The sequence below is a fragment of the Scophthalmus maximus genome, chromosome 4 (assembly GCF_022379125.1).
Source record: "Scophthalmus maximus strain ysfricsl-2021 chromosome 4, ASM2237912v1, whole genome shotgun sequence".
Lineage (NCBI taxonomy): Eukaryota > Metazoa > Chordata > Actinopteri > Pleuronectiformes > Scophthalmidae > Scophthalmus > Scophthalmus maximus.
Window position 1 is genome coordinate 18,212,976 of NC_061518.1, and position 23,634 is coordinate 18,236,609.

At 38.8% G+C, this 23,634-nt stretch overlaps 2 protein-coding genes across 4 annotated transcripts; both read left to right on the plus strand.

The window, feature by feature from the left end:
* The first annotated feature begins 5,635 nt into the window (after positions 1–5,635).
* On the plus strand, positions 5,636–7,383 carry LOC118302066 (type-2 ice-structuring protein). The gene is made up of 6 exons (XM_035627886.1): positions 5,636–5,722; positions 5,893–5,989; positions 6,092–6,222; positions 6,392–6,526; positions 6,614–6,725; positions 7,171–7,383. The coding sequence occupies exons 2-6, from the start codon at positions 5,935–5,937 to the stop codon at positions 7,239–7,241; spliced, it is 504 nt and encodes a 167-aa protein (XP_035483779.1). The 5' UTR covers positions 5,636–5,722; positions 5,893–5,934; the 3' UTR covers positions 7,242–7,383.
* Positions 7,384–8,296: 913 nt separating this feature from the next.
* zgc:123258 (uncharacterized protein LOC641502 homolog) lies at positions 8,297–22,909 on the plus strand. Of its 3 annotated transcripts, XM_035627883.2 has the most exons (17): positions 8,297–8,506; positions 10,783–10,893; positions 11,332–11,514; positions 12,482–12,571; positions 13,135–13,268; positions 13,817–13,974; positions 14,066–14,162; positions 14,365–14,466; positions 15,526–15,607; positions 15,860–15,934; positions 16,666–16,722; positions 17,789–17,842; positions 18,708–18,807; positions 19,616–19,696; positions 19,929–20,089; positions 21,770–21,803; positions 22,375–22,909. In XM_035627883.2, the coding sequence occupies exons 1-17, from the start codon at positions 8,453–8,455 to the stop codon at positions 22,410–22,412; spliced, it is 1,611 nt and encodes a 536-aa protein (XP_035483776.2). In that variant the 5' UTR covers positions 8,297–8,452; the 3' UTR covers positions 22,413–22,909. The 3 variants fall into 3 exon arrangements, with proteins under 3 accessions (XP_035483776.2, XP_035483777.2, XP_035483778.2); XM_035627884.2 differs by lacking the exon at positions 21,770–21,803; XM_035627885.2 differs by lacking the exon at positions 17,789–17,842.
* The last annotated feature ends 725 nt before the right edge of the window (positions 22,910–23,634 follow it).

Genomic DNA, 23,634 nt, shown 5'->3' on the forward strand with positions numbered 1-23,634 from the left:
TCATCATCATCATCTAAATTATGTCTAAAACAACCTAAAATTAACATTTTTGTGACCGAAATATGGAAATATCCCTTTGCTATGTGACCCTCTGTACAGTACCTCCCTGTAAGACACCTCACCTGCTGGATCAATCTGCTCTTGGACAAAAGTCTGTACTGACTTATCAAAAAAAAGTACATTTAGATATAAGTATAATTTCTCCCTCTGTGAGCCTCCCTCAGATACAAAATGTTGTTGAGCCATACTAAAGATGTCAGGCTCTGTGAGTATAGGACCCAAATAATGTGACACAAAGTGCTTTAGAGAATGGAAGCAACACAAACAGCACCCCCACCCACAACAGAAAAGAATTGACTGATCTTATATAATATGACGCAAAATGACAGTGGAAGTGGAGCCTTCTCTCATGCATGTAAACGGCTTGATTGAGCTAATTTCACAGTCTAGTCTAATAGGCTCATCAGTAGACCAACACATGCATGTAGGACCAACACGTGCAAGGCCAAGCTGACACTTTACGATCGCAACTGGAGATGGAGCAAGAACCTTCATCAAGGTCCGCTCAGCTTGAAATCTCTGTCCGGTGTCCTCTCTAATGATGTGAACGTCATTCAGCAGAGAGAGTAAAAATAGCACAGAGCTATACCACAAGCAGACTAGTAAATTCTACTTTTTCAGTCACGTTGTTTGTATCATGTTCCGCAAAGCAGACTGAAGGAGATAATTCAGAAACACTGATAACATTTTTTTCAAACAGATGACGACAACCTTCATACATGGTATTGAAACAAACAAGCTTTAGTAATTCTTTTAAATATCAAAGGGTGAATCCAGTATTTTTACAGGGCGCAAAATATTGGATGTAACAGGGTGTTATGTCCAAGAAAAGGCTTTACCTCCAAAAAACTGTATTTTTTTCTTTTTATATTGTGGTTTTTGAAAAATTGCTACTCTGGAATAGTATATGATATTAAATAGGCTGCTGCCTAGTTTCATATTTATTGTACAGTAATCAGGTAGGAATCAATGTTTTCATCTAACATTCAGCATAATAGCATATCTCCCAAAATGCCAAATCATGCTTTCGATGTGCCAGAACTAGGCAAGCAGAGGTACAGTGAACAGTGTGTTAATCATTTCAGCATACGATCATTTTCTGTTTCCAGTTGTGTGTGTGTGTGTGTGTGTGTGTGTGTGTATGTGTGATCAGTGCGGTATGCTTGGATTGGTTTGAAATGGAATTTGGAATTTGTTGTCTGAAAATAAACACAATCAGTTGTAGATTCACATAAAAATTGATTCATATAAAGGACTATTTAAAATTCACCACAGATTTACGTCTGACTTGCTCCTGACATGATTCCAGAGAAGTACCAAAGATCAATATATATATTCATGTTGGGACACCTTAAATCTGTAACATTGCACACTCAAAATGCATTGCAAGCAACGGAAGATGACAGCAGTTATCTTGACAGTGCAGTTACCTTGTTGTTTGAGAGTGCTTCAGTGCAACCGCAGACTTGGATCTGTCCCATTTAAAGCATAAAAACCCAAGCCCTAGTTGCAGCAGCGGGCTGTACGCAGGTCAGGTTCAAACAAGGCCAGGCAGTTGCTGGGTTTATCACACATTATGGAGCTTCAGGGTTCCAGGAAGTCCTTGTTTAAACTAGAAAAATCCATCTCCATCTGGTTAGTTTCAGCTTTACCTGCCATGCTGTGAAGATCACATTCAGTCTTTACAGATTGACAGATATTCCTGACTAATTCATGTAAAGATGTAGGAAAATTGAAAAAGGCTCAGATAACCTTCAGTTTAGTCTGCATGTGTGCGAGGAAATGAGAATCCCTGCAGATAGATAATTTGGGTGATCCACACTCAATACATGTTTTGACCTGCGCACAGTTCTGTGTTCTTGTTGACCTGGTTATCGTGGTAATACACCAAATTCAGCCCACTAATTCCTACTAAATGATAAGGTGTGTAGCAAAATCTTGCAGGACTGACAGTAACTATCAAAAAAGAATCGGCACTTGAGCTGGTTTTTCTCTCTGTTTCTAAGCACATTGTTATTAGATTTTCAATATTCACAGCTGTCAATGGAATAGGCAGTAAGACTTTTGAAGATCCGATTCAGCAAACATCAGATTACATCTTGGTCAAGCAGGAAGGCAGGCTATTAGATAATTAGTGCTGAGGAATATAGTGAATAGCACTGCAGGGTAAATCACCATTAAAAAGATGACCTGATGCATCTTCATCCTTGGTCGCCTTACACTGAAGGGTGTTGATTTGCTTTCTGTGAGTCATACGTTAATGAGGCAACTCAAGCACAAGCAAAGGGAGGACAGGAAATGGAATATTCAGTAAGAGGTCACTAGAAGAGTCAAATGATGTACACTGTATGAAAAAGCAAGTCATGTAAATATAGAAACACTCACGCAGACGTACATTATGTTATGAATGGGCAGGCAAATAAATCCGGGATTAAAATGTTAGAATTTTTTCCCCTGGAAATTTTGTTTTGTTCTATTGGGACAACAGGTACAGTGGTAACATGCGAGAGAATGATTCACAGGGAGATAATGTTAAATGTTTCCTGTGAATATATAGGTTCAGCGTTTGTATTCAGGCCACCATCATAGGAGAACTCCAGAGCCAGGGAAGAATAGAGGCAATAAACGAAAGGAAAAAATCAATGTGCTTTCTAAGATGATTAGCAACATTGCCGTTGCTCACTTGGGGTGATCCCAAAAAGCTGTAAACACAGTATTACCATATCAGTTTGATGGCAAATATGTTGGCAAGCAGTTTTCACAACAGATATAATATTGAACAATATAAATAGTAAATCTGAGTTCTGTTACTCGCCACCTACCACACCACTAATTGTATCTGTCTATTATTGCAGGGACGGTAGAAATATTTTTAATTTTATTTATTTAAAACAATTACTGTGACCAAAAAGACATTCTTTGGTGATTGGTGTGACTGTGTAAACAAGCAATAAATGTAAAGTCCACCTGGGAATTGGCACAAACATTTTGTCAATCATTCAAATTCTGGTCAGGTTGAAAGATGCTGTGTACACCAACTCTTACCTAGAAATATTATCACATGAAACACCTAAAGTAATGACAGGCCAAGATAATAATTGATGTTGGGTATAATAAAGGAATACATTATAACGTAATGAAGCCCTTTAATAATTGTTTCTAATGGTTATACAACTGTATCTCAATGTGGACAACAGATAATGAAAATGAAATCAAGGCCTGCAGTCGAGAGATATATGTTTGACAATGAAAAAAAGGAAAACTTTTTTTACAAAGGAGTTTAAAAGTCCTGTGACTCAGAGAACGGGCCAGTGATTCTCCAGCACTCGTGATGAACATAGAACTCTTGGTAACAAAGCAAATCAGACTGGTGCTTATGTATTTGTTCTTAGTTGAGTGGAGCCTGTTGAAGAGAGGCAGAGCTACATGGTTTCATACACTGTTCCTGTCATACACCGCTCTCATCATGCAGCATCCAACAAATGGCATGTTGCTTCTGTAATGCTGTAGAACAGTTTGTAATCGGAAAGGGCAACTGCATCATCGACATTGAGTGCAATGACACTAGTAGAAGTTTAAATAAAAAGAAATGTTTGCACAGAGATTAGTTTGTTTGAATCATTTATGGATTTAAAATGACCCATAACGCCCACCAATATTCAACAGAACACAGTTCAGAAAGTGTTGACTTTTCGGTCGTACCCTGCCAAATCAGATAGAACCCGCCAGTTGCATCACTTTCTTGGATTTTGTTCAAAGGTTGTCTCTATAATGTTTGAGAACATTTAGGCCTGTAAATAATATATTTAAACATTTATATTTTTAGATGATTTTAGATTTTGATATCTTTTTCATTTTTGCTCTCTCAAACACACCTCATCTGAGAAGCCACGTCTGGGCATTAATGTCCTAAAGAGGAAGCTATTATTCCTTGTCTCATCAAACTTTGTAGCATAGAGGACAATCACATTCCCAATATGACTGAACCAATAAAAGTTTGCATTGAATGGCTATTGTGAGAGACCACTCCAATATCTTCACGTCTTCTTATTCCGGGAAAATTGACTCCCCCTCTATTCCAATGAACATAATCGAAACATGTATGTCCTCAATTTTTTGACACAATTCAAACCATCATGAGATGCCAAGGCTAAAAAAGAATGTCATCCTAAAATGGATGTTTATTGGTCATTAGTAAAATATCTCTCAAACCTGTGCCTTTTTTACTAATGAGGAAAAAAACAAAACATGAGAGCGGTGGCACGATGTGCAATCATTCAATCAGACTTTATTTACATGTCACTTTTCAGACATTTTGTCCAGGCCAGAAGAAGGCCAGCAGTGCTGCATTATTGACCTGAAGTGGCCCACATCTATAAACTCTTTGATTTATGGACACTGTCCAGATTAACAGCAACAAGGCTTTTGATTTTGGGGAAGATGTGAACTGGGCAACCAGCTACGCAAATATTAAAGGGGAGGCTTTTGGAGAGTATAGACCATGAGCCGATGAGGAGAACCTTGCTCTTATTTCCATTTAGCTTGAGAAGGTTTTTTGACATCCAGATGTTGATGGCCTGTTGACAATTAGCGACAGCAGCAGGGAGGGGTCACTACAATAGTGTCTCCTACAGGTGATAAAACCATGTACTAATGTCACTGTAATGGCTTGAGAGAGGAACCGTCACACTCTGGTAATGTTCTTTAGATGATGAACTGCACTATAGATGTTTCTGATGTGCAGTTCAAATCTGAGCTCTAAATCAAACATGACTCTGAGGTTTTGTCACTTGATTTCTGCAATGAAGTGCCAGGGAGTAGAGTTTCACATTGAATTTCTCTCGCTGAGCTACAGAGGCAATGATTAAGACTTTTTTTTCCTAACTGAAATTTAGAAAGTTATCTGCCATTTATAAGTTCATGTCTAAAATACATTCAAAGTGGACAGTAAGCTGTTATCCCAAAAGAACCCCCTCTGTGACATCACAATGGGAGAGAAAATCTGAACCAGTCGTTCAGAGCCAGGCTGTAGGGTCGAGCCAGCCCACAGACTTTGAAAAAAGACCACCCTGTTGTTTATTGTGTGCTGGCAGGCTCCACGGATACCCAACTTTATGTGCTCAAACACTGAAAAAAGTGATTTTTGCGTGATATGTCACCTTTAGATGAATATTCATCCATACTTCCATCAGTAAGATAAGATTGAATTAAAGACAGTACGAGAGAGAGCGACCAGACTGTGAAGCAATTTCCATGCAGTCTTTAATGTTCCCACTAATAAACCCTAAACACCACTAATATTTAATGAAAATGTCTAAATGTCCATTCATTGAAAAGATCTCAGATTTTGGGGGGAAAAAATGAAAGATACAGATTCATACGATTTTCAGTTTAAGAGATTTAAGTTTGGTTGTAGGAGTAAGTGTAAATAGGTCTTACTGAAGCTGGTCATGTGACGCCCAGTATTTGCCTTTGGAACATCCGTTTTTTTTATGTGCTGCCCTTGGATTTGTTGACATAGATTGAAAATAAATCAATAAATGCATAACTAAATAATGTTGCAACTGGTCAGTGATTGTATATAAGAACAGGTCTGTGTCTTACTCAGTACTTCACAGAGGACGAGTCACACTGCAGCGAAAGAAGAGAAGACATTTCTCCTGTAAGTTTACTACGACTCTCTCCTTCTTCCTCTGTCCTCCTGTTTCCTCTGCTCTGTTCTCTCCACATGTTCTCCTCCATCTTGTAGAGTGTCACAGTCAGCACACGTGCCCTGCTCACATCAGATCTCTTTGTGATCATTTGTAAGTCGTGTGTTTTCCCCTGTGAAAGGTTTTCATCATCTTCAACATCTGCGTCATCTCCACCACCAGGATGCTGACTGCGACTCTACTTGTTTGTGCCTTTGCAGCTCTGACTGGAGCTGATGGTGAGTTTGGGGGGGATTTTTTTGGTGTTTGTATCTGTAACAGAGCAGTGAAATCATAGTTATACATTACATTACCCACTCTTCTCTTTTTGTTTTCAAAAGACCTCAACAACTCTTCTGCCATCAACAACACAGTTTTCAATGTGGCGTTGAGTTGTCCCGTTGACTGGAAACTCTTTGGTGATCACTGTTTCCACTTAGTTTCAAGACAAATGACTTGGGTCGACGCTCAGGTAATCAGGTTTGAAGTCATTTAATATTGTTCTGGTAATGCTGACATGCACACTGTGTTCATTCTTCTTCTGAATTGGTGTATTCCTACTAATCATGTTTTATTTTCTGGTCAACAACTCTCTCTCTCTCTCTCTCTCTCTCTCTCTTGTCTGTTTATCTCTGCTTTAGAAAAACTGTGAGACCCTGGATGCAAATCTTGCATCAATACAGAGTATTGAGGAGCAAATGTTCGTGAAGTCCTTTATACAACTTCACGCTGGAGAGAATGAAGAAGTATGGATCGGGGGCTCCGATTGTCAACAGGTAATTTATTATTGCATGACGTCTGACAGCACTGGTCAGAGTATTTTACTTTACATTGATCAAATATGCGTGTGTTCTGCTTTGTAGGAATTTGTTTTCTTCTGGATTGATGGTGCATCTTTCAAATTCACAAACTGGTGTCCAAAAGAACCTGATAATAGTGGCAAAAATCAACACTGCATACAGTTCAACTATGGAGGTAAATCACAACATGTCATATCATTACATGCTGAATGTTTTTCATTATAAAAGTTATATGAAAGAAAACGAGTTGAATAATGCACAAGGCTCTGTTCAGAATAACTCTTTTATTAGCAGATCCATGAAGTCAGTTCACAGTCATATATTTCCCTTTTGACTCCATCTCAAATGATGCTTATGTCTCTCTGTAATCTGAAACCTAATGGCCTTTTTGTCTTTAAGAATGGCTTTGTCTGAACATCAATGCATTCAGTTGAATTTGTCAACATGACATGTTCTACAAGAAGATGATCTAAAAAACTAGATTGATATTTCACAATATCACAGTATAAGGAGCATCATACTGTATCATAGTGATAGTAAACAACTTCTACCTGTAAGTGTCACACAGAACAGAACAGATTCTGTTTGTCGACTGAACTCAGTGCTTTTGGTGTTTACAGCTGAAGGATGCTGGGACGATGTAGGATGTTCTTCTTCACGTCCATCGGTCTGTAGGAAAGCATCCCACTGATTCCATTGATTCCTGATGTGGGACAGAGACATGCATCAAACACACACATTTGGTGGAGGAGTGGTTGTGTGAATGTTGTGCACTCGTGTGTGATTGTATCGACAGTCTCATTTATTCAAAATTAAAAGATTCAAGCATGTTACAAGCTCGTCTGTAAATTTGTGGGAAGTCTTCTGGTTTTCTGGGTGTTAACTGCATCTCACACACTCTCATGTCAAAATGTTTCTGGACTGAATTTCATTGTCAATTTTCTTTAAATCAGTTTGTATGTAAATCTAAAGTATGTTCAACAAATGATTGTGCTCACTTATACACACACACACACACATACACACACACACACACACACACACACACACAAACAAACACACACACACACACACACACACACAAACACACACACACACACACCAATTTTAGAGACATTTCAGTTTTACAGGCCAAAGCAACAATCACATTTGCTTGGGAGGCCCTGTACTGGGCTCTTTATGAAGTGCGTCTGTGTGTTCATGTACTGAATTTGTAAAAAATAAGGGTAGGAAGTTAAGTTCCTTCATACACAATGATTAGCCATATTTAAGCAAATGTGGGTCTTAAACATGTTCATCATGGCCACTATTTTTCATTTTTCAACTCTTTTGCATTTCTCTAGTTAATAGCTGTATATCTAGTAAAATCAATTGCCCATAAGTGAATTCATTGTTATTTTATCATATTTTTAACTGACTCATGAACAACTTTACAGTGTATGAGCAGCCAGACATCAAGGAGCAGTTGTATTTGTACTGAATTTCCACTGAATTCTTCCAATATGTATGTCAAGAAGAAATGAATTCGCGAAGCGGTTGCTAAGACACGTCTAATTGAAAACCGCCGAGGCCTTAATAGGACAGTTAAGTAGAACGGAGCCATCCAAGTGTCATTTGAGAATTTATAATAAAGAAAACGATGCAGTGCTAAACGACACATCGTACAGCAGTGTTTACGAACGGTCTCCATCAGGCCGGCGCGTGCACACTGTGAGTTTGAGACGCCGAGCGGTGAAACAGAAACCATCGGCCACGCGCGTCACGAGCGACACCGGAAGTTGCCAGCCGAACAATTGCCATGAGCGCATGCGAGTAACTTAGCGACAAAGAAGAAAAAAGCCACACAGGAGTTCCATTAACGTCGACGCCCCGCGCCTCGGTGAAACAACGAATGTTGCCGCCATGGAAGGAGCTGTCAAACTCGTCACTCTGTCAGTCGTCTTCATGGCGTCGCAGGTAAATCGGTGAACGGTCACAGCTGGACTCGGTGTGTGTCGGCGGGGCCCGGGGAGAGAAACGAGCTGAGCCGGAGCTGCTGTCCGCTCGATAAACTATATCCTCGGTGTGTGTGTGTGTGTGTGTGTGTGTGTGTGGTCGAGGCACGGGACTCGTTTGTGCGTGACGACTGTTGCGGGACGCCCAGTGACACAGACAGACGCTCAAGTGGCGAGCTAATGCTAGCTCTGATGTTAGCCACCGCTGGGGCGGTTGGAGTTGGATGAAATAGCTTCTGTGCTGCGTTGTTATTATTATTATTATTCGACGGGGATGCGATGCCGGCGAAGGGGGGACACGTATCTATAAACTGAATATGGATTTGATCCGACTGTTACAGCTTATTTCCAATTGTGAACGGAGGTTTGGCAGAAGGCGATTTCCCCCTGACCAAAGAAAGAGGAAGTATGCTGATGTATTGATCACTGACGTGTGGAGTAACGATTCGGGGTGGGTTCTCGCTTGGTAGGGGGTTAAAATAACCGAAATGTTCCCCTGCTGCTGACTCTAATATGCGTAATGGGCCATGCACTTTAACCCTTCACCGCAGCCGCGATTAATCGATCATCATTGGCCCAAAACAGTCACGTGACACCTTCAGGCGGAAGACAGAATAGATGAAATGTGTCAAAATGCAGAGCTTGCCCCGACTTTTAAGAAATTGAAATATCAATGTGATCTTGTGATTTTCCTTTGTAAATTGTTTGACTTACAGTAGTAAAGAAATGAGAACCCAACAGGCTGCATCTTCAGTGGGTTGCAGTATGGCGGCTATGTCATCCTATTCCGATCCCGATAAGAGATCCTGGACGTTTGCATCGTGATTATATTGTGCATTGTGTGCCTCTTGAGGTGCCATTTCCCAAGTTTTAAACTCATTCAGACAGAACACGTTACTGTGTTCATGTAACTTTGCAGTCGGAATGTTGGGAAAAATGTTGGAAACGTGTTGTATTTCTGTGTTAAGGCCGTTCAGACAATACGACAAAACAACCTTTCCAATATTTTTATAATGACGAAGAGCAAAGAAAAAGGATCAGGTGTGACGGGCATATAAGTAATAATAATTTCCACCCCAACTAATCCAGGTCACTACGGTGACAGCCACAAACATTACAATTTAATACCACATCACAAATTGAATGTTAGCAAAAAATAATTATGTGCAAAACAAATATTTGCAACATTAGAGCCCTAGTGTTTATTTTTGTAATTTTCTGGCGGCATCTGGCGGTAAAGTCGCAAACCAAAACCAACTCAGCACCCAACAGGGACACTTAATGGTGGCGCACCGCTGATTCCATTTCCGGTTTCCGGCAGTGCTGAAAATTCAACGCGAATACAACGTATTCTGGACCATTTTGTGCAACCGTATTCAACACAACGAAGCAAAAATGGCGAATCACACGGGGGTTGGGACATCATGTAACTATATTTAACTCATTCAAAGTTGACGAAAAAACATTGGTTCTTTGTTGCAGGTGATTATACATATATGCACACATAGTTATGGACATAAATATTACACACTGTAGCTTTAATCAAAATGTTTCCCCATCAAGCTAATGTTCTCTTTCCTCCACCATTTTTCTGTGATGTCTGTAACTCGCATGCCAAAATTGTCGCCGACTTTGTGAGTTCTTGTTCCGAGACTAGAGGAGGTGTGTTCGTGCGAATTTTTCCAGTCGGAACACATCGTTCCACTTGGCACTGTAATTCTCAGTTTCAGAATCACCAACTCCTATAACTGAGGCTTTTTATGATCACAGTGCAGTAGTCTGTTCACCACTACTGTGAGTTTGGTAGTGTCAGTTACCACTTGGGAGTAAAAACCTGATGAAAGCCTTGAGATGTCATAAAATCAGTGCTCGATTTTTTTCAAGTGAAATGACAGCATTTTAATATATAAGTGAGTGCATATATATATGCTTATATGTGTGTGTGTGACCCCTAAGCAGTGTCTATTTTTATAATTGAAATGAATTTTGACTTTTTTTTCAAAACTCCTTGAACAGATTATTCAATTTGTAGTCATTAGTAGTCAATTACTAATCAATTCTTCGATTAACTGTTGCAGCTCTAAATAGGATGAAGCATTATGTCAATGGCCTATCAGGCCAGATTTATCTGGTGCTTTCTGTTCTCTCCTTTGGCATGTTTAGTTGCGTTCAGATATTTTCTGCAATGCCTTCCAAGTTGGTGTGAGACTTTGGAGAATAACTTTCCTTTTCCTGCAGATAAACTGCCAAGAAGCAATTCTGGACATTTCAAATGGAAGTATAAATAGGGAGTACTGCATCGTCCACAATCACTCCTGGACCCCACTGTCACAAACACTCGATGCTGCTGTAAGTTTTTCAAACCTTGTTTTATCCTCCATTTTGTTGTGTATCAGGACATAAAAAAATGACTGACTTTCATTGGCTTCTTAAGCAATTTCCTCATTTCTTTTCTTCTCTTTTATATTTTGGTATTTTCTTGTGATGTCCTAAGAAAAATAGTCAACGGTCAATAGTTGAATAGTGTTTACCTCCCAATGTTGCCAGTGCAGTTGACAAAGGAAATTAAAATAATAATCCCCAAATGTCACTTACAATCTTACAGCCTTTATTACAAACTGAATGTATATCACTCTGACTAATGTTGTAGCCAGAAGTAACACTTTTAGATCAAATTGATTCATTGTGTTTAACATTCATAACTGTTAACTTTTATTCCCAAAGTTCTGATGGGAAAATTACAGTCAATTTATTGTGTTAAATCACCGGTTGTTTTCACTTTTCCAGACGCAGTATCCATTGGTGAATATGACCTCAACTGTGCTGTGTAACAGCTCAGGGGTTAGTCCAGACGTGGTAAATGGCAAAGCACTGGTGGTGATGAGGGGGGACTGTAGTTTCAGCCATAAAGCTCTGGTTGCTCAGAGCCTCGGAGTCACAACTTTGCTAATTGCCTCCAACACATCATTGGTAGGACATTTACATCCGACTGTATTTTGTTCATGGCACAAAGAGATAAGGGGTGTAACAATATGCGTATTTGTATTGAATCGTTCGGTACGAAGCTTTCGGTTTGGCATACATTACAAAACAATACGTTGTAATCCTATTACATTTTTAAAATAAAATAAATAAAGCTTAAATTGTGTGAATATATATTATGTTCTCAGATCCACTGCGCTACGCTAAGCTAGCTCGTTGCAATATGGCTCGTAATGCCATTAAAAAAACGGCATCTGCTACACGAGAGGTTACATCAGTGGGACTAAATTGAGTTAAAATACATAGTGAGTTTCATAAAATCATGTTTCTTTTGCTTCTATTTGTTTACAACTACAATACTTCACATTATTTTAATAAAAAGAGCTGCTTTTGTTTTGTATACTGCTAAGAAGACACCCCAGAAGATTAGTCATTGTTCATAGTTAATTTATGTTAGTTTTAATAAATTAAAAAATCAAGGAAATTTCTTAGGCTTTTTTGCTGTATCAAAAATGTACCGAACCTTAGCACCACTCTGACGTATTGAATTGTGTGAACTGTTACACCCCTAAAAGATATATCATTTGACACTTCCCTTCACTTAATGTGGTTTTTAATTGTGAACTAACTACCATAGCTTTTTATTCGTTTATTTTGTCTGTCCCCGATCATAATACTTGTTTCAGGATATGCCAGTGTAACATGTAAGAGACATGCAGAAGTGGTTCAGAAATAGGGAAGTGACATACCAGTTATTTAGATGCGTGGGTTTCCATGGTAAATATAAATATTTTTTTTTTAAAACCAATCTGCTTATTTGCTGTCATCATTATTGGTTCACTGTGTCATCCTCTACATACTATGCATAACATTACATTAATTTCAGCAAAGGTCAGATAAGAATTTAAACAACTGTATTTATTGAAAATCTCCTCTTTACAACTCTGTTTTTCAGACCACGCCGTCAGCCAATGACTCAGAGTATGCAAAGGTCCATATTCCTCTGGCTCTCATGAGGTACAGGGATTTCCTTGGAGCACAGCAGGTCAGACAGTCTTTACCTTTTCTGTTGCTATTGTATAATCAGACAGATTTTGATCTAGAGATGGAATATATATAACGCTTTTATTTAATTTTAGCCAAAAAAAAGATTAACTGAACTTGTCTGAATGTTTCATGGCACTAGAGTTATCAGTTTTTGTATAGTTTACAGTCTATTGAAATTGTCGAGGCCTATTAGTGACAGGTCCCTTGTCGCCCTCTCGCTCACACAAGCGCTTATTGTGGTGTGACGACGCACCATCCGACATACGACTTCACTGCAGCTGAGGCCCACTTGTAAAATCTTTGTTGGATTGAAAGTTGCGGCACATTATATTTTTATCTTCACTTTCTGTGGATGTCATCCACATTCTGACAAATGAGTGATAATTACAGATAACAACCAGTCTAGACAAAAAATGGGAGTCGCCCACACAATAGCGTGAGCAATAATCCCTACCCAAGCCCTCGACCAGTAACATAACAGAAATTACACTTAGTATATTTGGTCTCGTAAATTCTCCTTTTACAAAAGTTGATTTGATGAATCTTTTTGCGTGTCCTTAGGTGATGGGTAAAGAGATGCTAGTGAAGCTGTATGCTCCACCTCACTCAAAGATTGATCCAAGCTTAGCAGTCATCCTACTGATATCAATCGTCACGGTTGCCTTGGGCAGCTACTGGAGTGGGGCGTGTGAGAGGTGAGATATTACGGTTGCACATACAGTGATGTAAGCTTAATATTTGGACATAACTAGGCAAATATGACGCACACAAAAAATGAAGACTCATGCCCCACAAAGACTCCCAATCTGCATGGTGATGGCATTTCTCAAGATAATAGATTGCTAAGTAGAAGTAGTAATTTTGTGATGAGTACACAATATAGATATTAAATATTAAAATATGTATTTGTCATTCTCAACATTCTCTGACTCTACTCAACAATCAATTCTCCCCCTTCAATTCCCTTTTTGATTTGTTGATCTGTTATCTTGTACATAATCTTTTTTTGGAGCAGGTAAGGTTTTCAGTATATAAGTTATATCTTAGTAATTCACCCCAGTTATAAGTCAACCACCACCCTGAAAACCCAGGGTCAAACCTGAAGTTGCCTCACCCACCACAAATCCTGCTTTGTAGTACAGGGCCCTGGTCTTGTTCTTTCTTTTCAAGAACTACTGTTGTCAAATAGAATAGGCGTGGAAAGCACACAGAAACAGTCCACGTGTTTTTTTGTTTGCGGCAGAGAGCGGTTGAATAGTGGTGCGACGGGGGGAGGAGGAGGGGGAGAAAACAAAGCAGACAGCGGAGAGCTTTCCCTGTACTCTCCTATCAAAGTGGTTGCCTTTGTCGCCATGATGTGTGGGATGCTGGTCCTCATGTACTTCTTCTACAATGTCCTTGGTGAGTGTGATGAAATACCGCTCATGTGTATAGAAAGGAGTAGCATTGGTCTGTGTTGTAATGATGTGCTCTGTTCTTCTTTCCCCGCCAGTTTACATCATTATTGCTATATTCTGCCTGGCGTCTGCCTCTGCACTGTTCAGCTGCCTTGACGCAGTGATGGAATTAATTGGCTGTGGCACTGTGAGGTATGAGCCACCCTCCTTCAACAAGGACAAAAGACAAAATTCTAAACAAGACGCACATCGTTGTGGGAAGATGTGGAACTGCCTTGTTTCTGGTTGTCTTCTCATAACTCACCGTGTTGGTGTCTCAATCACACTCTGACATACAAGCTCCAATTGCTGAAAGCTTTTGTTAATTCAAATGTGGGCCTGTGTCTCTTTTTAGCTTTTCTGTCCGAAATTGGAACTTCTCAGTGAGGTCCCTCATACTGGCTGCTGTGTGTGTTAGCATTGCCGTGGTCTGGGGAGTCTACAGAAATGAAGACAGGTACTGTCGGGACACATCCACACACACCACCCACCACACACCACAACACACAACAGGAACTGTTTTGGTGGCCAAGCGAAAAAGGCAAATTACTAACAACGATTTGCTAAACACCCTCATCGCAGTGCTTTTGACATTGCAACACCCAAATCTCTTTCTTTAAGATGGATATACATATGGGTGTTCATGGATAATAATAAATTAATAATGGGTTAGGTTATTCCTAAATTTGTATTTTTAGATATAAGTATGATTTATAGTAATGGTGGAAAACCTGAATATGCATAAAAGTGAAATAAGAATATGGTAATATGTTTGAAGATGTGTGTGTATGTGTGTGTGTGTGTGTGTGTGTGTGTGTGTGTGTGTACTTAATGTGTATACATTAATTATATTGGTGATTATAAATGAAAGTACAATAATAATGCTGGAGGATGCCTAGATGATTATTGACATAATATGTTAATGATCAAAGGTAAAGCAATTAGGTGGGTTATTTCAAAACATTTCTAAGTTTGATTAATAAGAGCATTTAAGAATATAGTAGTATAGTAAGTTTTCTATGTATCTGTTTATTTATGTATTAATGGTTTTCAATGTATATATTATACATTATATATACATGTGTTTATATTATACATTATATATTATATATTATACATTATAGGGTATAGGATTATGAATATAGTAGGCTTATATATATAAATATTTTTGTTAGTAATACCGATTTTTGTATAAAACATTGTATGTGTCTTAACTGACGTAATATTTTTGTTTTCTTATATCACATCTTGTCAACAAATAGACATTGTTATGAAAATACAAACATCTGTAAATTGTAAACTTGGCATATGATAAGTTATTGTGCAGTAGCAAGCAAATACTTTATGTTATCTAAAGCTATTGCATGTTAAATAATGAATTATGACTTTTGTTCAGTTGGGTATTATTAATAATACTATATATTTTTATAGACCTTTCTCTGTTTTATCTGTAAGAATAGGAGGGTGTCGCACTAATATTAAAACACATAGTCAAAGGGATTTGTGTCCTTTTCAGATGGATCTGGATCTTGCAGGACCTGCTCGGCATTGCTTTCTGCCTCAACTTCATGAAGACAATTTCTCTGTCCAATTTCAAGGTAACTCTTTTATCATGCTTGATCTTTCTTTTGAACTTTGTTAAGCACACAGATTATTTTTACTGCCATTGTTATATATATTTGATACAATGACATCATTTTATATTGTCCTCTGCTGCAACACTGCTACTATTATGCCCCATTGTGTCCTTGTCAATAATGCAATTCTGATTAAGCTATGTAAGATTTAAAATATATATATATATATTTCCCGTGATGATTTTTAAAAAAAATGTTTCTATCATCTTTTAGATCTGTGTGATTCTGCTGAGCCTCCTGCTTGTGTATGACGTGTTCTTCGTTTTCATTACTCCTTTCTTCACCAAGGTATGAGTGTATTCTCTCAGGGCCCTCTCTATATGTCTTGTTTTTCCACATACTCAACTGCCACTGATTTAAAATGGAGATGCCATCTTTTGTTTGTTTTTTTATGTTCAACCGTTTCCTCAAAGGGTAATGGCATTGCGTTAACATGTTACACTATTCTGATACGAAAAAGCAGAATTTAAGTCGTTCAACGATGATTTGAAAAATAAAACGGTACACATGCACACAATCAAGTCCACAAGTATTAAGACAGTGACACAATTTTCATAATTTTACCTCTGTACATCACCACCGTGGATTTGAAACAAAGCCATCAAGATGTGAAGAGTTGAAGATCGGACGACTGTCAGAATTAAGCAAGGGGGTTTAACAAAAATGTTGCAATAGCTTTTCAGGAATTAAAACCTTTTTATAGGTGGTAATAAAAGTAATTGGACTAAGTAAAATATTTATAACTAGATGGGCGCTCACAATGCACGTACGCCTGCCAAGGCTAATGCCCTATCTCTACAGTATGTTTAAGAAAGTGAAAGAAAAATTCCCAGATTTGCCCGTTTGACTGGAACTGCTCCAAGATGCTCCGACCCTCCTTGATATTCTTGGAAATCAGTTGAATAGTTTAAGAGTAATCCTGCTGACGAACAGGAAACAAATTGTATTGGAAAACTTGTTTTATAAAGAGATCTGTAACACAATGTATGACTGTTTGGGATCTCTTTCTCTGTCATCAGAATGGCGTTAGCATTATGGTGCAGGTTGCCCTGGGTCCAGATGCATCTGGGGAGAAGGTAAGTCCTCCTGCATCACTTCCCCTAGCCCCTGTCGGTTTGTGCGCACAATAACTCAAAAAATGCACAGGATTTTCACCAGACTTGGTGGGATCGTACGCTTTTACAAAGCAGTGCCAGAGTTTAAGCCAATGTCTGCCTGCTTCAGTGTTTTTAATTACCCAGACTATGGTCCCGCTATATTTAAATTTGTCCCACCACAGTTTCACAATAAAAAAGTTTAACGCTTCTCATAATAACAGAAAGGATCTCTGTTTCGCGGCTTTGCATCATTGCAGAGGTGTATGTGGCGCTGTTGCCCCACTGTTGCTCTCGGTCTTTCCCCCTCTGTGTCGTTGTTTTGTTAAAACATCCGCAAAAAAAGGTCTTTCCTCGGCAGTTAGAATTCAGCATAGCATGGCTAGATACTGCGTTCACTGTGTGTGTTCAAGCGACATCCATACATTTCTCAGCAGGCAGGCAGGCAGGCAGACCCGCCCTTGCTGTCCATCTGGTGCACATGCTAAATTATGGCGTGCATGTTCACAGAACATTATTACAATATATAAAAGTTAGCATTGCCTGATGGGATTATATACTAGCACAGGAATTAATCACCCCTCTGATGCTTTTCATTATTTTGAAGATTTTTGGATGACTTAAAAAACAGTGGACAGGCTGTTTTTTTATATTTGTTTTAACGTCTAGAACTTTGACTGTGAAAAAATGAACCTTTGAATATATGAAGAACTTTTCTTTATACCCCTTCAGAACTATCCCTGGATTTTTCTTTCACCCCCATGCGTTTAGCACTGGACAAATAAAAAAATATATTTACTTAATTGGGTGACTCAAATAACGACATGGTGCATAGATTTACTGGTGGAGTAAATTTGTGTTTAAGAACTGAGCTGATGTTTTTGATGTGATCTCGGTCACGAGAACAGAAAGCTAAAAGCTGAGCTTGGTAGAATTCCCCGTCATGTTTGTATCTTTGTTGTTAATATCCTTGCTGATCTGCTCTGCTGATGAGACTGATAGACTGATTGACTAACGTTGCGCCGGGGTTGGGTGGGCTCTGTCGTAGGCGCAAGGTAACATGGTCGAAGTCCCCGCTGAACCCCAGGCTCCCTCTGAGAAAGTAAGGCTTGACTTGTTACCCCTCCACTACTTCCTTGAAAGCTATATCCTGAGATGTGTGGTAAACTATATCCTGAGATGTGTGGTAAACGCGGGGGAGTAGATGTTATTGTCTGACATATATCATCATGAGCAGAACCATAGGGTCAATTTTTGTGTATTTTATATTTCATTTGAGTCAAATGTTGACAGTTTTGTAAATCTTTTTCTTTCTGAAGTTTTTCCACTATGCTTATATAGAGGACTGTTCCGTTATATCAGGATAAATGAAGAAGTGTTTCTCTTAGGATTCTTCCTGCAGCAGTTTATGTTTGTGGGTTCTCGGGTTTTCTCCAGGAAATTACATTCTGGAAGTGCACACCTGTATTCTCACAACAAAACTGTGTTCAGAAAGTTATTTTTGTACAGTTTGCACAGTATGATTGTGAAGACACGCCAATTAGAGATGTAACCTTTAAACATAATCCCAAACAGAAAGGAGAATTACGTTAGGCAGTAGCATTACTGCTACTGTTATTGCTGCACTAGTAACATCAACAGAATGAAATCTAAGCTTTGTCAAAACTGTTCAAGAAACAACGACGAGGGTAAATGGGGTTGAATTTGTACATTAACTGCTTTCTGTAATGTCCATAATCCACATCGACCATACAGACTCGGTCAAACCAGGGACGAATCAATTTGTAGCATTTGAAGGCAGTGTAGACACATGACATGTATCTTTCACAAAGCAAAATCTCTAGCAGCTTTGAGAAATTGATATGAAGTAGAAAGACTGTAGTCAGATTGAGTCACTTTAACCGTAACAAGTAGAGCTCTCTCATTGCTCTGCTGTCACACTCATCTACAATGTTTTCCTTTTTCAGCTGCCGGTGGTGATGCGTGTCCCGCGGTTCTCAGCCTGGGCTCAGAACCTGTGTGGGATGCAGTTCTCCATCCTAGGTTACGGAGATATCATTGTTCCAGGTGAGGTCAAAGTGTCTCCAAGTCGGCACCTTAGCAGTTGACAGTAAATGTTTTGAATACAGTCAACAGTGGCTGCTGCTGGTCACCTTTTATGCCAGTGGTTCTCAGACTTTCGGCCCGGTCATTCAACGGTGTTGGCTGGGCAGACAGGTTGGGTCGCCAGTGGCACCGCGAGTGCATAATGAAGCTACTGTCTGATCAGATAGGGAAACAGAGGTGTCAGGTTTTCTCTGCACTATAATCTGCAACGCCATAATTCTCAACTGTATGATTAAACTTTGACTGCCGTGACTGTTTTCTCACTTTAGGAGCAAATGAGTTGCAAGGAACATGAGACAACCTGTGATTTTTTTCTAAATTTATTTTTCTTTTCTATTCCCCTGAGCCGCCAGGCAGCTGGTGCGCAGCCAGAACACCCCAAGTCATGTGCACACAGTCTTTGATGCTCAAACACACTCAAATAACATGCATTATAAACCATCTGGTGACAGAAGTTTGAGAATCAATAGTTTAGATAACATTTCTCCCAACCGTGACACAAATCGTGTAGGAGAAGAGTGCAGTCACCAATAGGCTTGCTGTATCTACAGATGTCTGCTAGATAAATGTATCCAGCACTCACCAAAATACATGGTGTACTAAGTTTATAAAAAAAAAAACACATCCTTTTTGACAACTTTTTCATTCAAACATACTCATCTGTTGGTCACCATTGAATAGCCATGAGTCAGGACTGATTTTGTGTTTTAGCTACACTCTTTTTCATCGCACAAACTGTGTGCATGTCTGCGTTTGTCTTGGTCAATAGGTCTCCTGGTGGCCTACTGCAGCCGGTTTGATGTTTGGATCAACAGTAGAAAGAAGATCTACTTTGTCAGCTGCTGCATCGGTACTGTAACTTAGCATGAGCACATGAATATATATGGTATACTTCATATTGCACATATGAAATAATTACTTAGTACTTAGTCATTTCACATACTCTTCAGGCTGAACTCCATACCTTTTTTTAAAATTGAATGTAACTGAATTACATTGTCAAATATTTTGTATTGCTGTGCTTAAATAGATCAATTCTGTCTTCTGTGTTTCTGTTTGTGTCTCTCTCTTATTCCATGCAGCCTATCTGCTCGGAATGATCCTGACATTTGCCGTGATGCTGCTGTCAGGGATGGGCCAGCCTGCTCTACTCTACCTGGTGCCCTTCACCTTGATCACATCCGCTGTGGTCGCCTGGTGCCGGGGAGAGATGAAACAGTTCTGGGCCGGAACAACTTATGAGGTGAGGGAACCAGGGAGAGAATTCTGTGTTTTCTACATGGTTGGCACAAAGCCGTCTTGCTTGATGGCTGTGTTCGTACCTCCCCAGTGCTTTCAAACAGGTTCCAGTGAATTTCCTTGTATATGTGACATAAGCTTTTCAGCACCAGATCATGAAACCACAGGCAACACAGTGACTCCAAAGACTAAAGTACACGGCAAAGCGTACTGCCAAGATGTATGATCACTGCTAGTCGCTTGGAGGATATAGTAAATATTTACTGATGTGAACATGGCTTGCAGACTTTCTACAGAGCTTTGTAGTTGTTTAAAACAAAACAATTTAATCCTTCCCTCTTGCGATTGCATCAACAAATTGTAGCTTGCCATTTACAATTTGCTAAACTACTGTCTTATCATACAAATCAACTGAGATAAAGTTGGTCACGCCAGATATCTGAGGCTCTGAGGGAAAAAATTTAATAGAGAATTCAGGCAGTTTTCCATGTTTCACAACTCAATTGTGACTGTGAACGTCAATCAACAAAAGCTTTCAACTGTCTTTTATTCACTGCACGGCCCACACAAAACCTGCAAAAACCATTCATTCATTATCAGAGAAATTTAGGCTTTAAATTTTTGTTATTGTTATTTATTTCATTAATTTAGTAGTTTTTGCGTAATCCTAATCTACAACATATATACAAACACATAGAAGAAGGGGTCAATGTAAAAGCTATAAAAAAAAAAATATCCTTTTTTCGTTTTGGCAAGTTTTGCAGCATATGAGCAGCAGTAAAGCCAAGAAGTAATGTCTGTAAACTTCAATATTTCATCATTCACATATAATCTATCGTCTATTAAATTCTCTTTTTTTCTTGTTGATTAAGTGGGAGCAGCTCTTAACGTCTCTCCATTATCACTCCATTTTTGAAGTGATCTCTCTTGATCACATTTGGCCAGGTTTTCTTTTTTTTTTTTTTTAAGGAGCAGCCATGTCAGTAAATGATGATTTCCTGTGAAGTTGAGTTTCTTTTGGGAAAATGTCTTAACCTGGTCTTTTGCATCCTCACCCAGGATCTCAGGTTTGCCCATGATACTAAGATTAACGCTCATTGATCTGAACTGAAATCCTCGTGGATTCCCCCAGGCTTCTATTTTTCTGTCCTCTGAGACATTGGATTTTCTTTTTCTACATCCTGGTAGCCATTTCTCAGCTCCTCATTTTCAAACCTCATAGATTTGTTTCTTTCTTTTAAACCCTTTATCTCTATTTGCAGTGCATCCAGAATGTCCAGTTCATTAAATGATGTATTAGGTAGACACATCTCCTCAAACAAAACACTAATATGAGGATGTATTCTGTGTCTTTCAGCTCAGGCCTTTCTGGCGGTACAGAGTTTCTTTCTTTTCTGATTCACTCAGTTATTCCAATAGGTTTTCTCTACTTGTACCTGGATTATGAAGCAATGTGAATCCATGTTGTCTGTTGGCCAACAATCAAAGGGGCCGACAAAATAATCAGCTCTATAGTCAACATCCAGAGTGCTTGCTGAAGAGATTTTATTATTTGATTTGCTCTACTTAAACAGCAACACAGCAGGACCTTTTTTATGTATGTTTGAATGTGAATACAGCCAACCAGCAAAAAAACAACAAAAAAAACACCCACACAATTGTTATCTTGCTTCATCTTCACCAGGTCTTGGACTCCTCCAGGGAACCGTTGTTGCAAGGTTTGCTTCCCTCAACCCAGATCTCTCCCCTGTGTCCCTCCAGCCATTTTACATTGTTGCTTAATGCAGTGCCTTTTCTTCCCTCAGTAGCTTTGTTTTATCCCTCTGTTTTTCTTTTTCTTTTCTCATTTTAACTCCTGATTTCCAGGGTCAGAGTGATAAAATACAAACCTTACAGTGTTGTGCATCAACTGACCACTAGGTGTCACTAGTTGAAAGAAAAATAACTTGTCAGCCACACTCCAAATTGGACTTGTGTTAAAGCCATGGCCCTGGAATACCATTAACCTTATTTCTGTAGTTTGTTTTATCTCTTTCTGCGCTCATCCCTCTTTTCCACCACTGGGGATTAATACTCTTACTACGCCATCCTTCATGCAGTTAGCAATATGTTCATGTTGTCCTCTGCATGATTTGTTGCTTGCAGTTAACTTATCTACTGTTGTGTATGCAGTTTGTATTGCAAATTCAAATCCCCTCCAAGTGACTTGTCGCTCGTTGTCATTGGTATTCAGTGAACTAAAACGTCAAAAGGGAGAATTACTAATGTTTTCTTTCCTTTTCTCTGTAGAGGGAAGAACTGACTGCTGCGTAGGAGAAAAATGCTGACCTACAGTGTAGGTCATGGACCCAACTACTGGATGCTTTTTTATAAATATATATCTCTATATTTTTTAATATTACATTTGCAAAGTGAGGGAACCAATGTTATTGATCAACACATTCTCAACACTTTGTGGGTTAATTTTGGCTGCTGTGAATGGTCAGGAAATTAATAAATACATAAGTAAAACAGATGTTAGTTGATTGAGAGGCTTGATTAGTGCCTGAAATATCCGCCAACTTCACGTTCAGAAAGCTGTTATGACTTTGCCTTGATGATGATGATGATGATAATGATGATGATTGCACACAGCAAAATGAGAAAGCACTTTATAAAATTTAGCTTGACAGTTCATTGTGGACAGGGTGGGGATTAGAGTTTAGGTTACTTGTAGCTACCAAATGACTCATTTTGATAACCATTGTGGGGTTTCTGTGTAACATGTTTGTATGATGTGATTTCTTGCATTGGCTTATATAATAAATTAACAACTTCTACTTAATGGTCTTGCATGTGTATTTTTCTTTACTTGTAAACTATTTCTTAATAGATGTCATGTTGAATGTAAAATGGTAAAAGGCTTCCATCTTCCTGTGGAGGAGGAGCAGCACAGCATCAACATAGTCCCTTCTACCAGCAACCAAACTACCACCAGTTATATTTCAATGAGACACTCTTGCAGTTCTGCTGTGAAGCCTCGTGTCAATTTGAATATGACCAGGCTTATTTTTATTTGAGATTCCAGGATAAGCATGAGGAAATAATGACTACACCACCACCAGCTAATAAATACTCACTTGATCCTTGTGTCCATGTTCATTTACTATCTATTAAAAGTGGGGAAAGCTGAAACGGTAAGAAATTACTGCTTTGTAGGATAGGAGACAAGTTTGATAACAACTTTTTGGGGCTCAAATTTAAAATAAGTCAATAAATGTGGCTGTCTAAAGTGCTAAAAAAAAAATATATATATATATATACATACATATATATATACACACACACACACATATACATATATATATACACACACACACACATATATATATATATATACACACACACACACATATATATATATATATAGGTAGTGGCCACCTCGCAAATGTTCTTAAATGGCTTACCTATAAAGCATTGGTGAGATTATTCATTAACCAATTATAAAGACAATAGTTATTGTTTAACCTCAACAGATGTCTTATTAGGATCATTAGAATTTTTTTTTGT